This window comes from Citrus clementina, unplaced genomic scaffold (assembly GCF_000493195.1).
Source record: "Citrus clementina cultivar Clemenules unplaced genomic scaffold, Citrus_clementina_v1.0 scaffold_3, whole genome shotgun sequence".
Classification (NCBI taxonomy): domain Eukaryota; kingdom Viridiplantae; phylum Streptophyta; class Magnoliopsida; order Sapindales; family Rutaceae; genus Citrus; species Citrus x clementina.
In genome coordinates this window covers 12,156,981-12,174,201 of record NW_006262339.1, presented here as the reverse complement: position 1 = coordinate 12,174,201, position 17,221 = coordinate 12,156,981, and the positions used below count along the sequence as shown (strand labels likewise).

Below are 17,221 nucleotides of genomic sequence, written 5' to 3'. Positions count from 1 at the left end.
AATAGATAATTTGATAGGTTTATCTAGCATTTTTTTTCCCTCGAGATAAGAAAAAAAAAAGGCAGTCATTAAGACTCCAAAGTTTCTTCTTTATAGGACCAAAATGAAAACTTAGAATTGGTGCGAGATTCATTATAAAATACGTGAATGGTGAGAATATGTTAATATGTAGGGATGACAAATATCTAATTATGGGTAGATAATATCCATCCAAATATAAATCCATAATTATCCATGATGGATATATCCATATCCAGTATTTAATACTGGACATGGATATGAATTTTATCCATATAGATATGAATATCCATGGATATTTAATTTTTATTCAATAAAAAATAAAATAAAATAAAAAATAATAATATACAATAGTTAAAACCAGTATTAGATTCCAATATCAAATAAAATATAATAAACATAACAAATATCAAAACTATGAATTAACAAAAAGAAATTATAATATGAAATTACAAATTAATTTCAAATTAAATACAAAAAGTTCATTCTTCTAACGTATCATTAATCTCCAACCAGAGCATCAGCATTAATCTGCAAATTAAAGCAAAGCATTAAACAAATAAATAATTTGTATTATTTAGGACCATGATCATTCATAATTGAGCATCACAATAAGCATCAAGCACATACCAAAAAAAGAAAAATAAACACTATTCAAAACATGGTTGTGTCTCCTCTTCATCATCATTATCAGTCACTTCTCCATTTATTTCTTCCCCATTCATCACCTTATCTTTAGAAATCTCACCTATTTTTCAAAAAAAAAAAAATTGTAAAATATAAAGAAAACAAATACTATCAAAATCAAATAAGTCCAAAAGTGAGCTGAATTTGATACTTTTTAATTGAGTCCATATCCAATTCTGAGTACACATTAAGGCCTTTACTGTACTTAGATGAAGTCTACTACGATGTGAGCTTAAAAATCAACCTCTTGCACTAAAAGAAGATTCGGAAGCAATTGGAGAGACCGGAACAGCTAGCATATCTCTAGCAATCTCAGACAATATCAGATATCTACTTCTATTCACCTTCCACCACATTAAAATATCGAAGTCTGGAGTAGTCTTATCCTCTTCTTCCAAGTAAGTATCTAACTCCAACTTAACTCGTTTACGAATATGTTGGCTTTTGAATGCATTAAATTTTTACATATCGCACACGCCCATCACAACCAAACTAGAACTAGAATTACAAACAATCCTAGACTCACCGAATCCTTTAGCCAAATTCGATCCAACCATACTCTTTTTTTTTTTGGAATAAAAGTCAGAACAAAGAGTACGGATTCTATCAATATGAGTTGATGCATCACTACCATAAATCTGAGGAAAGAAATAATCCACTAGAACCATTTTGTATCTAGGATCCAATACAACAGCAACAACTATCACACCATGAATTTCATCTCAATATTTTCCAAACTTTTTTAACATACTTTTCGCCATATTTTTTTTTTTATCACATCACATGAAAAATTAAGCCAAGTATTCAATGATAATCTAATTTCACAAATTATTGGAAAAAATAAGTTAGCTGTTGGGTATTTAGTGCCAGAAAACATCTCAGTCATGGTATAAAAGGGTTTCAAATGCTCACATACTACTCTCGCCAACTCCCACTCTACTTTAGTAGGCAAGTGCTTATATTGGTTATCACGATGCTTCAAACGAGTAAAAACATCTTTATAATCAAAGCAACTTCAAGCATTAAATATGTCGAATTCCACCTAGTTTTACAATCAAGCACTGAACTCTTAGAACAATTAAACTTCAATTGGCGATTAGCCGTATCTTCAAACAACGCTATCCTTTTAGATGATGATGTCCAGTAATTAACACTATTTCTAACTTTTTCAATCCCATCTCCTATCGCATCTAACCCATCCTTAACAATTAAATTTAAAATGTGATCACAACATCTCACATGCAACAATTTTCCATTTAATATGAATGAACCAAGGGGAAACTTAGCCAACAAAGGCGGAATCATAGCATCATTAGTGGAACAATTATCAATGGTTATTGTAGATAACCTTCGATCTATATTCCAATCCAACAGACACTTAACCAACTCATTATAAAGTGCTTCAGCAGTATGTGGAGAAGGCACATATATAAATCTAGACAATTCATAAAAAATAAAACAAAATTACAAATAAGAATAAATAAAATAAAGTACATATAATAAAATATAAATAAAATTTATTAAAATTTTAAACTGGTACCTTAAGATCCAATTCCATAGAGTCCACGTATTGTCAATAAAATGCAATGTCACGACCATATATCCCTTTTTTTTTATTGTTAGATGTTCATATAAAGCCATTGTCTTAGCCTTTTCAAAATCAAACAACTTAAAAACTTCTCTTTTCACAGCGTTCCTGCAAATTTTACCAAGCAAAGACTGAACAAAACTCATCAAATCCCTAAACCCTTCATACTCAACAAACCTCAAAGGAAGCTCATGCATGATTATCATTCTTGTTATTTTCTGTCTAACAAGTACTTTATCAAATGCAGTGGGATCAAATGCTGAAATTGTTAAAGTTTTAGCATCTTTCAACATCTTTAAGGAAAAGGAAAATTGAGATTTATACTCGTAATCATGAAAGGTATCAGTGTTGAAATTTAAGCAAAAATATTTATGATCTGAATCATCAAATTTGAACTGGAAATATCAGTGTTGAAAAACAAAACTAAGATCATGAAAACAAAATAGGAGCACAGAAGAAACATCCTTCCATACCTTTGACAAGAATGGTTCAAGAACAGTTACAACTTCCACAAGCGATGGATCCAACCCTATTTCCTCTTTAGCCTCCCTTGTTGCAGTATCCCCATCATCCTTGTCACCCTCTTCTGCCTTCCCACCAGGCAATGAAATTTCTCCTGCAACCAAATACACCCATTCGGGAAAATTCAAAGTCTCATTTTCACATTCTTTTGCATATATTCCCCTCAGTTTTTATTATAATTATAATAAATTGAAATTTAAACGGGAAAATTTGAAAAATTCATGGTGAGACCTTGTGAGAGCTGCCGACAAAGAAGACAAGCGAAGAGAGAGAAGAAAAAATAAAAACTAATAATGAAGCAGAGTCTACTATTACTTCAGATCAAACGCAATGAATCAAACAAAATTCGGGGAGCGCAAGTGATGAAAAAGAGAGAGATTTGAGTCACATACACAGATGTCAAAAGAGAGATCTGAGTTGCAGCGCCTCTACTTGTTCCTTTTCCAGTGACAGAGAGAAAAGAGAAGAGAAGAGATGAGCGGCAAGTGATTAGCGCCGATGAGCGACGACCGGCCGGCAAGCAATGAGCGCCGGCGAGCGACGAGTGACTGGTGATAATCTTAGGGTTTGCTAAATCGATAATCTAGGACATTTGTTTTTATTTTTTTTCATTTTATTTTTACAATATTAATTTTTTTAACTTCAAATCGGATAAATTAATTAAATTTTAAATATTTATTAAATATTCATATTCATCTAATTTCTAATTGGATATTTTAAAAATATTTATATTCATATTTAAATTTTTTAAAATAAATATTATCTAATTTAATTAAATTAAATATATAAATATTTAATTTACACAGACCAATTTGTCATCCCTATTAATTTGCATGTTTAATTTAATAGAGGAAGAATATGGAGAATGCAAGTTAGGTTTGGAAAGGGCCCATGATAAAGGTTGGGTTGTGACTTGGCGAGCCCGCCACACAGCCCAATAGTTGCAGATTTTAAAATTTGAGGAAATAGTGAGAAATTTTGTCATTTTGGTGCCGAACCACTACAAATTATATTCGCAGAATAAGGGAGACACTTTTACTTCAACAAAGTTAGAGCACTCATCGTGCGACTAGTGCACCACGTCGCATAAAATTATATTTGTACAATAAGAGAGATACTTTAATTGTATAAAGTTAGAAAAAATAGTCTAATGCACGAGGCCGCACATGTTATGTGTGCTACCCACGTTCTATATCAAAATTCTTTTATATCAAAATTCTATAAAGCTAATAAACGGAAGAAAAAGATATCATATGTGTAATGGTGCATATTTGTAAGGAGTTTTGAGATTTATTGGGAACAAAATAAAGATAAAAAAGGTTATTATGTGGTGTCATTAGAAGCACCACAAAAAAATTAATTAGAAATAATTTCTCAGCAAGATTATTATTAACCGTAGACATAGTTGTAGATATGATCGTGGGTTTTATCAAGGATGAGGTCATGAAAAAAATTATTATTGATGGAAAAGAGAAAAATGAGGAGAAAACATTTGGCCAACATAATATTTATTTGTAATAAATGTGAAATGTCTGGCTATTTTTAGAGAGAATGTCGTATTTCCACACGTCATGTGGATACAAAAAAATCTAGATATTCATAATATATTTTAGGTCATTGATGTGTTTTGTTTAATCATCCATATTCCTCAATACGTGAGAAAAAAAGAGACGACAGTTGATTTCCAGTGACCCTACTGACCTACGTAGAGATGAAAATAAAATGGGTCATTTGCGATAATCCCTAACGTGATGGCGAATGAAAAATAAAACAATTTTATGAAATAATTAAAGTTTTATAAATCTCATACCCAGCGCCTTTCATCTTTTTTTCTTCCCCTCACCATCAAGAGTCCTGCTCGCTAATCAAGTCTTGACTTCTAATAAACGCTGGCGCCTCAAGTCTCCAAGTTATAGTCTTTTACACGTTCAAAAACAGTTGACAGTAATTGGATACGCAAAAGTCTTGATTGCAAGAAAGAGAGAGAGGAGGGTTCCTTGCAAATACGTACGATAATATTGAAAGGGAAAGAACCATTTGCAAATTAGATGGGTCAGAGCTATAATAATTAACGATCCCATATTTCCATTCCGTCTTGTCTTTAATCTAAATGGCCTAATTTCAATTTTTGTTTGTATGATGAATAGGCAAGGGGACACCGGACAGGACGTCAGTTCATACTTCGGGAACAGGGCCATTCCCAGTCCCTGTACGTGACTTTTAATAAACGCTGGCCCCTCTCAAGTCTTCAAGTTGCTATCCTTTACACGTTCAAAAAGAATTGACAGTAACTGGACACAAGAAGTCTTAATTGGAAGGAAGGTAGAGGAGGTTTCCTTGCAAATACCCACAATAATATTGAAAGCCAAAGGGCCATTAATTAGATGCAAAAATGGAAATAAAAGTTAAAAATCAAATAGACAGGCACATGATTTTCTAACTGTATATCTACTTATTTACAAAATCAGGGGATTATCAAACTATGTTAATACCCATAGGGAGTCGGAAGCTATACATCAACATGGGTTTTTGATGACACATGTCAAAATTTGTATGTATCTCTTACTATTTACCTTGTTAACTTCCAGTCACTGTTCAAATGGTAAGATTCTCCTGAATTGCAAAAAATGAGCCAACTATGTTTCCTCCCACGTCTGGGAATGTTTCATATCCTGGAATTGGCCTCACCTTGCCTTTTCGATCCACTTCAACTGGGTACTTTATAAGGTGGCTCCTCATTTCAGATTGATCATCTGCAGCAAACTGCTGCCAGTTATTATTGCCTACTGATCTAACCTTTCTTACACATTCCAGAGTCTCGGGTTGTCCGAAGCAGTCCTCAATGTATCCAAGATGTTCTGCCCATAGCGACATTCTATATCCATAGATCTACCAAATGAAAAGTAGCAAAAAAGAGGTGCATGTCAAATACAAATTTGCACTAGTGTGGTGCAATTCCTTTGGAAGTACATGCAAAAATGAATTTTCCTGCTTTTTTTTCTTTTTAAAGTAGAAATGATACTATTTGGAGAACATTGTATAAGTTTCATGGGTGTTTCTAAAGTTTAGATAAATTGGTGAATCAATCATCAACATTTTGACCTTAAATTAAACTATTTTGGGGAAGAAAAGGTATACAGAAATTAATTTATTTATTGAATGGCTCCTTCAATAATTGAAAAACACTGAAAAATAACTTCTATCCAAATATAAATTACCTGTCCATAAGGATGATGTTTCAGTCTAGCCCAAGTATATTCAGGTTGGTAGGCTCCCATTGCAATCTCTGTGTCTCTTGTGCCCTCCATGGAGCGCTGATTGATGTTTGCAGACCCCAGTATCACATACTCATCATCAACAATCATCCCTTTTGAATGAACATAAATCATGAATCGTCCACTCTTCCTACTTAGGGCCTAGAAAATGCCAAAAACATTTTATTTATTTGTGCATATCCAGTTGGAGCGTTCACACACACAAATGACGGTACTATATAATAAGAGAATTTTAAGGTTCTGCGGTGTCAGATGTCTGAAACTACTCACAGAAAAATAAAGCTGAAAAGGGCAATCACCACACTCTATTACAGCTAAGATACATACATATAGTTATTTGAAACCCAGAGATTTCTCACATCAAAACAGAAAGGGTAAGTCCCATTAGTGCCAAAGAAAATTTTACTTATGAATACCTCAGGAGTGTTCGGAGCTGTTGGATTTCCAGACAATGAAGTATCAGTTTGATCAATGACCTCACGATTGCCCAGACAGAAAAAGTTCAAATAGTCCTGCGGTGAGAATGCACCCTCAAGCCCCACCTCAACTAATGCCTTGTAGATTGTCTCATACATCATTTGCATAGTTTTGTGCTGCAGCAATCGATGATAATTTAAGATTAATAACTTGAAGCACTCTGCCAGTACAAAAAGCTATATGGTATTTATGGTCCCTTGAATGCCCATTTCTCAGGTCTACACTTCAATGGACTAAAATAGGATTATGATGGAGAGTTATGCAAGTTGATTTTTAATTTCTACAAACTAAGAGGCTATTAATTTCTACAAACAAATGATAGTAAAAAAATAATAAAGGTGTGTTCAAAGTAATGCTAAGACAGTAAAGACAATCATACATTTTTTACTAAAGTACTTATTTTCTAAATCATGCTCCAATCTGATAACCTTCCACCAACGTTGAAGACATTTTCTCAAGAAAGCATTGCGAAGGAAGTATGAAAACCACATGCATAAGCACTACCACTATATTATCAATTTCGCAGGTACAAAATTTTTCTTTAAAAAAGATATTGCTTGATTAAATGCTTAATCACACTACTGTAAAACAATTTGGTGACTGTTAAAAGTTTGCCCTCCTTGAAGCTTTAAGAAATGAATTAGATTACAATTAAATTTAAGGCATCATCATATGAATCCTCAGTTCAAGGCTGAACAATGATATTTAATTGACAAATTTATAGCTGAAGCAAACCTGCCAAAATAAAATTCTTTGTGTAGCAGCACCAGTTGGAACGCCTTCCGGCCACATTGGAATAACTATATAGGCAGCAAATCGCTCATGTGCTCTGATCTTATCAGCAATCTTGAGAGCAATTTCCATCGGAATCAAATTATTAGCACCTGAAAAAGGAAAACAAGCTTATAGTTCTGCATTCAGTGAGGAAATCAAAACGACAACTTCATACTAACACTATTAAGAAACACTATTTTTTTAGTCATATGCCCATCTAGGCACCATCAACAAATTATACAATATCACACTAAGGAATATATAAAGAGATGGTGCCACAAAAATATTAAAAATATAACTGCAAGTAGAGGAGTAACATCTTATAATGGTTTTTTTCTGTAGTCTAGTGCAATTATGAAGCAAGCCACTGTTATCAAGATGAAATCTTCAAATGAAAAATAAATATGCTCACCTAAGTCTTTATATGAACTCCAATTATATGAGGACCCAATGAAGTATTGGTTCTCTATATAAATAAAATGCTGAGCAGAACGAATGGCCTTCACATATGCTGTATGTATGCTCATGTCAATGAGCACATTCTTACCACACACCAGATTCTGTTCCAACAGAGTAACCAATCAACTTACAAGCAATATACAAATAAGACAATAAAAGCAGATATTGAAAGCCATAAATAAAGTATAATCAATCGCCAAGCCTTTTCTTACCTTGCTCGTAGCTTCCTTAGGATCCTTTGGGAAGCCTCTAACAGAAGTTGAATCAATTGAACGAAAAATCTGCAAAGGAATACCATACCAAACAATCATATTACCACTCGTGGAATACAAAAAGCACATTATATCTAATCCATGATTTTATGTTCAACTATTCTTGACCATGTAAAGCAAGATATCATATAACCTACAAAGTAGCTCCACCCCACCCTTAAGACATCTTACATCCGGGTAATGATCAGTGGCAAACTACCTGAACATGCCAAGATTCAGCATCATTCTCTCTAACAGAAGGAGCATCAGAGATGCCTATAATGCCTGGAATTCTTTCTATCCTAAGCAAAGCATCATCCCCGGACTTCAGTTTCTTAATCCCATGAGGTTTTGAAGCCTTTCGCCAACGCTCCTCAAAGTTCGTTAAAACATCATATGCCGCTGGACCATCAATTTTTGAATGCAAGTCATGCCATGGTTCTCGTGGGCAACCAGTAGTATTACCCTGCTCAAATAAACAACAGAGCTCGATAATTAGAAGATAATAATATGGCTTGTCCCCAAGGAGATAGCCCAGTTGGCTTGGCCCAAGAAGTCATTGGTTCAATTCTCTAAATACCAAGATTCATTTAATTTAGAATGTGAAAAGGTGGACTGCATTGTAAGAAAAGAAAAAAAAGATGATACATCACTTGGTTAAATGACTTTTAACCACCAAATTTAGCAGTTTCATGAACTGAAAGCTGTTAAACTCTGTACATATATTCTGTTCTTTATTCATAAAACAAAATGTAAAAAGTTCTTTTCTTTATTCATAAAACAAAATGTAAAAAGTTTGTTTATGTTGTCTAGACATGCCTTATGGATTGATTTAACACAAATTACCAAGAAAAATAAAGGTTTAAAGTTACCGTGAAAGTAGGATTGTGATAGTCGTCCTTATGCAGTGTCTGTAATGTCCTAAAAAGAGGATGATGTGGATTATCGTATCGCCCATCACATAAATCAAGGCCACCAACAAAAGCAATGATTTTCCTTCTATTATAACCAGCATCAGCATCTACAATTACTGTTTTCTGATGGTGCGTGTAGATTGTTCCAACTTCCTGATAACAGAGAAGAAAGAAAAACTCAAATGCATATTTTTCATAGAAAATGAAAAAAATGGTACTGGATAAAATAATATGCTCTGTGCAAACAAAACAATAATATAACTTTAACATGTTACAGTGCAACTCTCCCTTGCCTGATTAGAACTCAATCAAAGAACTTCATTGAGGCAACAAGTCAAGGAAAAGTTATGTTGGGGATGGTTAAAGCTCACTTAACTAAACTGAAGAGATGATAATTTTCTTTTTTCCTTTCTCAAAAATTTCATTTGAGAGTGCAGCCTGATAAATTCCTCATTCCCAAAGTCATTTAGGATAATTGGATGGGATAATGCTCTTAGCAATTAAGCGTTGTGTGGAGGGTCATGGGAAAATTCCAGCAAGGCAATTAATCAGATTGCCAGACATAACAAGTTGAATGAAGAAGAAGAAAGCACTAACTAGCTTTAACATACATCACGATTCATGAATTTCTTTTTCTAAAATATTCTTCATAACAAAACACCTCCATGCTTATATCCGCCACCAACATTTAGTGTGTGGTTGATGAGCATGTCATGTTCTCCCTATTTCCAAAAATCGAGAAGCACCACAAAATGATATAATAAAAATCAAGACTAATACCCTAGCAACTATGTGTTGAGGAGATAAAAATAGCACTTGACAAGAAAATGACAAGTATAATTATTATTTAAGAAAGGAAAATGGTTATTTTCACCCAACCTTTTGTTTGGCCCAACTATGTCGTTTTCCAGCAATGCGGGGACAAAGTAGCACCTTCACAGACGAGTGCTTGAAAACACGACGTGTTTCCTCATCATGGGTTTGCATAACTCCATCCTGCATGAGATAACGAAAAGGGGTGTGCTTGAAAGCCATCTCCAAGGAAGATCTATAGAAAATAATGATCATGGCATGTAATATGTAAGAAAAATTCAAGAAATGCTTAGAGGAGCACGGCACCGAAATCTCAGCAATCATGGATAAAGTTGAACATATAAAGCTAATTGAGCATCAGCTGGACTAACCGTACAAGCACCTAACTTACACACTCACACACACACTTAAAAAAAAAAAAGTATGCATCACTGTTTACTTTAGTATATTAAACATCTATTTCCGACCAGGCTTAGGGACATATTCTTTTTTTGTAAAAATAAATCCTATGTCCACACTTGATACAGTACAATTTTACGACAGACTTCAAAATGTCACTTTTACGACACACACTTCAAAATGGCACGTAAGTGTAATCTAAATTGCATTAATCAAATTATCATTTTCTGAAAAGGACCCCTTACATATTAAATCAAACAAACTAGGATGATTGACATTTCATTTCATTGCTCATCAGCCCAGGTATAATCCCCTCACAAAGCCATGAATACTAGGCTTCCTTTTAGTTCTTTTACCATCGTCACCACAAACATCAATCCAACAAGACACCAAACATACTTGTAAAAAACTTTACACCATTGGCAGCTATTATCTTTCCCTTCACAAGAAATTTTGTAATTCAGAACTGTAAAATCATACTTGAAATGTTAAAATTTAACTGAGAGTAAAGCAAGTGAATCATACATACAGTATACTGTCTACATAGTAACCATAATCCCATAAGCTATGCAGAACTCCAATGGAAAAATAAGATGTGTTGCTTACCATTTTATAACCCAAAATACTCCTCGAAGTAGGGTCATCCCAAACAAGAAGCAGCACTCTCACTCCTTCCTGGGACTTTGATCTTAGAAGTTCCCCAAGGGTGCAATCTAACGCAGGACTAGCATCCCGAACCAGTTTAACTTTGTGCCAAACTGACCACCCTGTAATGTAAATTAAACGTTGTGCCTGACTTATTGCATTGCAGATGTCATACCAACACTTCCCATGTACATAAGACATTCCCCTATCAAGCCCTAGGTGTGGAAGGCACCCATCAGGAACATGGGCATCTTGATAAAGGGTCACTTTACCACCCTTCCTAAGAGGAAAATATGTTCCTGGAACACCATTATAATCAGGACCTTCCCCCACTCCACGGTGATAAAAGCTCAGCCTCTCCATCGGGGTGTACTGTATTGAAAGTGTCAAGGTCGCACCAGGCTTACATGGTTTCCCGCTACCATTCAGGACTGGATAAGTTCCTTCAACTTTTCCACCAGAGTATATCTGTTCCACTGGAATTGCCACAGTTCCTATCAATTCTGACCCCACAACATCACTGTCTTTAACAAAAAAGTGGACTTCTGCAGCAGAGTGTGCAACAGGGACATAGAAGTGTTGCTGCCAAACAGGATCTTCGGAATTGCTAATCACAAAAGTCCTTCCAACTACAGCACCGGCTACTGCAATTGTAACATATGGATCGCTAGTGATCTTGGTGTTCATTTGTGAATTAAACATACCCCCTAAAGTCTTATGAAACATATCCATGTTGGGAAGATTCTTTGCAGAATATATCCAAATATCTAAATTTCCATGTAAGAGTAAAACCTTCAAAGACCCTTTAGTTGATGGCACAATCTGCATATTCTGACCATTAAATGAGTCCGAGTGGGCGTAAACAAGATGATTAGATGAATCAATCATGCCCAAATAAGCTCTTTCAGGATAACTTGAGAAAGAATCATTGGGGTACCCATAAAAACCACCAGGACTGCTCAAAGTTGAACCCTGAGGAGTTAGAGGGGAATCAAGCAACGATGGTACAGAAGGTGCTGGTGGTACTGCTGGGGCACTCGGCTGGTAATTATTCTCATTATTGTTAGAAGAAAGATGCAAATTACCCAAATGCTCCTCCAAAGATGGGTACAAAGGTGGGTAAGCCGGACTATTATCCCTAGCATTCTCACTATGAGATGACGAGAAAACTCTTACAGAGTCCAATCTATCCTGGACGCGTTGATCTGAGCCAGAAAGATCATTGTCTACAACATTCTCGTGATGCGGACGGGAAAAAACTCTTCCAGAACTCAACTTATCCTGGACAAAAGAGTCTTGACCGGATAGATTATCGTCTCTAGCATTCGCAGGCTGTGCTGATGAAAAAACTCTTCCAGAACTCAATCTATCCTTGCCAAGACGATCAAGGAAAGTACTGACTCCAGATGGCAATTGAGCAGTAGTTTCGGGAAAGGGATAATGATCCTGACTAGATTGGGCTTGGGCATATGGGTAAGGGTGCGGAAAGTATTCAAAGCTACTAGAATGTTGAGGGGTTTGGGGTATAGATGATGAAACAGGAGCAGGGTGTTCATATGGATATAGAAGGGGCCCGGAATGAGAATGCAACTGGTACTGATAATCTAATGGCAATGAATGAGATGGTTGTGTTGCTTGTGGGGGAGGACATGCAGATGGTTGGTATGGGTAAGCTGGTCCTCCTCCATACGGATATGGAGATTGGTGATATGGATCTGCACCACCAGGCGGTGGAGGCTGTCCGTAAATTGGAGGAGGTGGCTGATAACCATTATAAGGGTATGGGTTGTTATTATTGTACGGGTAATTATCCATCAATTTCTTTACAATACAAGTGATGATTAAATAAAAATCAGAGCTTGCACATACATAAAAATATATCTCGTCAATTTGAACAAAAAGATATATACGAGATTAAGAAACTACGAGGGCTATAAAGAAACAATGTCAGAAGCTCAAAAAAATGGGATAGAAATCAATTTCAGATGGGTCCTGCATGACAATTGACAACCCAACCCAAATAAGATTTTAAGTAACACTCGTTCCCTTGAAGGCTGTATTAAGATTTAAGAATAACAAAACCCGCATTAGTGCAAGTACAAATTCAAAACTTGCCAATCAATTTCGATGAGCAGCTTATAACTTACACAGAATCTCCTTTCATGAACATTTCAGACCTCTCCTTGATCAAATTGGTGCCGTCCCAAGAAAGCAAATCTTTCATAATCAACTGAAAGTAAGGGAGAGCATTAGATCACACAGAATCTCCTTTCCATTGTTAAGAAAACATATTTACCTTCTGTGATCATTTTGGTGGAACAACATCAACATTATGGACCTTTACCGAATCACAAAGAAGCTCTAACCCTCCACTGCATTGAAAATTACTTCAATAGGAATGAATGTTACAAGACAACCAAGTTTCAAAATTTCATAAAAGGGACAAGGTTAAGACTGTTTGGACATGAATCCACCACATATGGTTGATAAGAATTTGCTAAGTCAATATGAACGAAAATTCCATACCTACCAAGCATGATTTCAAATATAAAAACCAACCAAAAAGGTGACATCAATAAGAAATTGCCAAAAAAAAAAAAAATCGTCGATTACATTGAATCCAAAAGAATTATAAGATCAAAAACTATATAAGCGAATAGACAAAGTCTGAGAGGTACAAGTTACCCGAATTCTAGAGTCAGTTGCACGGTTCAAGATTTGCAGAAATTTCAGAAATTTGCAAAACCCTAGAAGAACAGAGATGTGAAAACGTCGGGTAACTTGACGAAAATAATAATAGCCCTTTGCTTCTTCTCGATAAAATTTCACACGTACCCGTCCGAAAATAAAAAATCAAATATATCACAAGGGTACAAAAATGACAATCACGAAATTGTCCCTAAATAACAAATACAAAGTGAAATAAATTAAGAGATGCGACGCCGTTTCCACTTAGTTCATTTTCCAATCCTTTCATCTGGTGTTTGTTACGTGATGACAGCGGCCAGCGGCCACGAGCCCAGGCCCCACGACTACAAAGCTAGATTTCAGTATTTTTATAAAACTTCACGACAAACATAGGACAAGATCGAAACCATCCACGTGGATATCATGCACCACTTGATCTCCGAGCTCATTAATGGTCAGAGACAACTAAGCTTTCGGCCCATTCAACGGTTCCGATTTGATTATCCATTTTTAGCCGAAGTAAATTGAGAGCACCTCACCACACTCTCACACTCCTCTCTGTTTCTCCCTCGCTCTCCCCCCTCTCTCTGCGTATCTCGTCGTTTCATTGGAGCTTTTCTAAACGACAAAATCAAATCCAAATTAGGGCTAGATTAATTTTGTATTTGGTCATCTGGGTCTGGTCCAAAACCACCAAGGATTTAAGCTTGACGAAGTTAAGAGTTTGGGTTTGGACTCGGCGCTTTCGAAAGCCGAGTCTTTTTCTCTGTCTTGATAGAGTTTGTAAAGCTATGGATGCTTACAAGAGATGGGTAAGAAGAAATAGAGACTATGTTCACTCCTTAGAGTCTCTTGCCAATGTAAGTTTTTTTTCTCTTTTTTTATATCTATTTATTCATCAATTATGTGTAAGATTGTGCTGTTTCTTCATTAAGAACTTGTACTTTTTGCGCGGTTTAAAGCAAACTAAATTTTGATGAATTTTTAAATTGAACTTTAGCTTTATTTCTTCAATTGTTATTGACAATAATGAATTTGTTGCTACTATTGCTGCTGCTTGTTTTGATGTTATCACTTAATCAATGTGTATGTTTCTACTTAGTATTTGTTGCTTTTATTGACTATTTCTATCGCTTTAATTGTTGTTTTGTTGATTGTCTAGTGGAATTATTATTGACCTGGTTTCGAGAGAATTTGCTAAATGGGTCTTGCTTCACTGTTTTCATTATGCTTGGATGTACCAAGGACTCACTTAAATTCTTTATTGGAATTATTGTACAGGGATTGACATGGCCTTCCAGAACGGTTTTCTGAGTCAGAGATAGGACCAGAAGCAGGTTTTGTGAAACTTTGGTAACATTTGTTTACTTCTAGCTGGGTAGAACATAGGGCTTTCTTTCTTCTTCTTGAGTTTTAGCTATTGTCCGCATCTCTCTCTCTCTCTTTTACCGGAAAGCATTAGATTGATTTCTTATATTTCTTGCCAATCAACCAACTATGAACACTTTTTCCCTTTTTTGGGTCATCGCTCTTTTACTCGTGTGAAAATTTGTTAATCTTTTGCAGTTACTACTTTCTTGGGAATAATCACTGCTATCTATGAACATATAATCGAAATGATTCCAAGTCAAAAGGGTTCAGTTTCCCCAGAGCCTCATTCATTCCCTTATTCATTGTGTATTTCTGCTCTGAAGGACTTGGAAACATTGGTTGAAGTTGTAGCACAACATTACTATGGTGATAAGAAAAAATGGAATTTCATTGCTATTACTGAAGCCACCAAGTAAGCAGTATTGGTAATCTAGTGCTTGTGGCTCTTTATCTTCTTTTATTAGGTAATAAACATCCGTTGGCATCTGTTTATTGCCTTACAGTGTATTCATTGTAATTCAGGGTATTAGTTAGGTTAGCTCTGTTTCAGAACAGTGGATACAAGATGCTTCTGCATGGAGGGGAGACATTGAATGTTGAAATGCCTTCAGATGATTCCAAATCTCAGCTTAACATTTGAGGCTGTCCAAAGTGGAAAGCCTGGAGGGAATCAGAGGCATGATTACTTGCAAAATAATTATGGACACAACTCTTGGAATCTAGAAGGAAGGGCATTATCTGCTTTGAACAGATTTGGAGAAAATGCTAGGACGGCTTCTGAGCCAGTGTGGTAGCAGAGGATTCAGCATCAGCAAGCAATAATGGAGCCTCCTGGTAATCAGCTGCTTAAGATTTCATAATGCATATGTCAACTTGTCACAATTCATGAGATAACTCCACTAAGACTTGGCATTGTTTATTCCACTAATACTTGGCATTCTTTTGTTTTTAACAGCTCCGATGGTTGAGAGGCCAACCCTTTCGAAACTATTGTCTGCAAAGGGCACTATTGGAGCTTTATTTGTTATGGGAGAAGTGCTCTTTATCACAAGACCCCTTATTTATGTATTATTTATCAGAAAATATGGAATTCGATCATGGATTCCCTGGTTTCTTTCCTTGGCTGTGGATTTTACGGGGTTAGGCTTTCTATCATTAGCTACTAGGTCAAGGCATGCGGGAAAAGAACAAACGTTTCATCTTTCCACATCTGAAAAGGATGAGGTTAGAGTTCCTCTGATAATTACTCAGATATGCTTTTCACACCTGGTTCATTAATTCTTGCTGTGAATCCCGGCACTTTAGTATTTGGAAACTTTTATTTTTGCATGCTAAAACATATTTAGTGTTTGATTCAGTTGAAAAGAAGGAAACTTCTGTGGGCACTTTACCTCATGAGAGACCCATTCTTTAGCAAGTACACCAGGTATGTAGATACTTTAGAAATTACATAGTTTAATTCTGTTTTCTTTTGATAGAAGAGATTGGACATTGCAGAAGTTCTTTTTGGACAAGCTCTAGATATACTCTCAAACTGTTTGTGCAGCCATGAATCCTATTTTAGTCTGCTGAGTTTCTAAGAAATAACATGACGCTATTTATTTCAGGCAAAGGCTTGAAAGCTCTGGAAAACAATTGGAATCCATACCTATAATTGGGTTTTTAACAGGTTGGTTTGACTTTTAGTTCTGACTCATTTCCAGCTTACGAGCTTTTATCTGATTAACAAATCAGTTTCTTAGAACATTGATATAATAATCTCTTTGAATGTGCAGAAAAAATCATAGAGCTTGTAGATGGTGCGCAGACGAGATACACTTACATGTCAGGGTCATAAAATGATGGTGATGAAAACTTTACGCATGATAGCTCTACTGTTTTTAGGCAAAGGTGGTCTTAAAGATTGTAGAATTCGTATTTGAAATTTTGTTATTTCAATATTCTTTGCACTGGATACAGATATGATGTCAAAAGGCTGTACGTGTATCAGTCTTAAATACTGTACCTCTGATAAATAAGAAATATAAGAAAATTTTCATCAATATTCAGAAATACTTCTTGTTAAACAAATGCAAATCAGAATGAGATGATTTTATGGTTGTCTCATTGAGGTCTTGAATACAGTTTATATTCTGCTTGTAATTTCCCCCAATTTAAGAAACTAGATCCAAGTCCTTTAACCACCAGAATCAGATGCTTGCGCTATCTTGTTCAATCAGAGAAAACGAAGCACGACTGGTATTATATTTATTTAGGTAATTTTTAGGGACCTCCCTTGAAGTTTAATGTATTGATATTTAGATAGAAAGTATGTCCGTGTACTCAGTTTCCTTGCTTCCG

General features: G+C 35.5%; 1 protein-coding gene, 1 long non-coding RNA gene and 1 pseudogene across 4 annotated transcripts; 1 reads left to right on the top strand and 2 right to left on the bottom strand.

The window, feature by feature from the left end:
* Nucleotides 1-451: 451 nt before the first annotated feature.
* On the bottom strand, nucleotides 452-3,439 carry LOC112100059. The gene is made up of 4 exons (XR_002906316.1): nucleotides 3,208-3,439; nucleotides 2,767-2,909; nucleotides 649-766; nucleotides 452-549 (listed from the first exon to the last, which is right to left on the bottom strand). It is a non-coding gene; the product is annotated as an uncharacterized LOC112100059 (long non-coding RNA).
* A 1,729-nt stretch (nucleotides 3,440-5,168) lies between these two features.
* Nucleotides 5,169-13,692, bottom strand: LOC18047737 (phospholipase D beta 2). 3 transcript variants are annotated; one of them, XM_024189779.1, is made up of 13 exons: nucleotides 13,508-13,692; nucleotides 13,119-13,209; nucleotides 12,970-13,052; nucleotides 10,784-12,876; nucleotides 9,845-9,961; nucleotides 8,924-9,118; nucleotides 8,272-8,517; nucleotides 8,013-8,081; nucleotides 7,754-7,901; nucleotides 7,303-7,451; nucleotides 6,507-6,683; nucleotides 6,034-6,231; nucleotides 5,169-5,704 (listed from the first exon to the last, which is right to left on the bottom strand). In XM_024189779.1, exons 4-13 carry the CDS (start codon nucleotides 12,635-12,637, stop codon nucleotides 5,411-5,413), a joined length of 3,447 nt encoding a protein of 1,148 aa, XP_024045547.1. In that variant the 5' UTR covers nucleotides 12,638-12,876; nucleotides 12,970-13,052; nucleotides 13,119-13,209; nucleotides 13,508-13,692; the 3' UTR covers nucleotides 5,169-5,410. The 3 variants fall into 3 exon arrangements, with proteins under 3 accessions (XP_024045547.1, XP_006441123.1, XP_024045548.1); XM_006441060.2 differs by having other exon boundaries at nucleotides 13,119-13,194; XM_024189780.1 differs by lacking the exons at nucleotides 12,970-13,052; nucleotides 13,119-13,209; nucleotides 13,508-13,692 and adding an exon at nucleotides 13,081-13,095.
* A 302-nt stretch (nucleotides 13,693-13,994) lies between these two features.
* Nucleotides 13,995-16,887, top strand: LOC18047736 (annotated as a pseudogene).
* The last annotated feature ends 334 nt before the right edge of the window (nucleotides 16,888-17,221 follow it).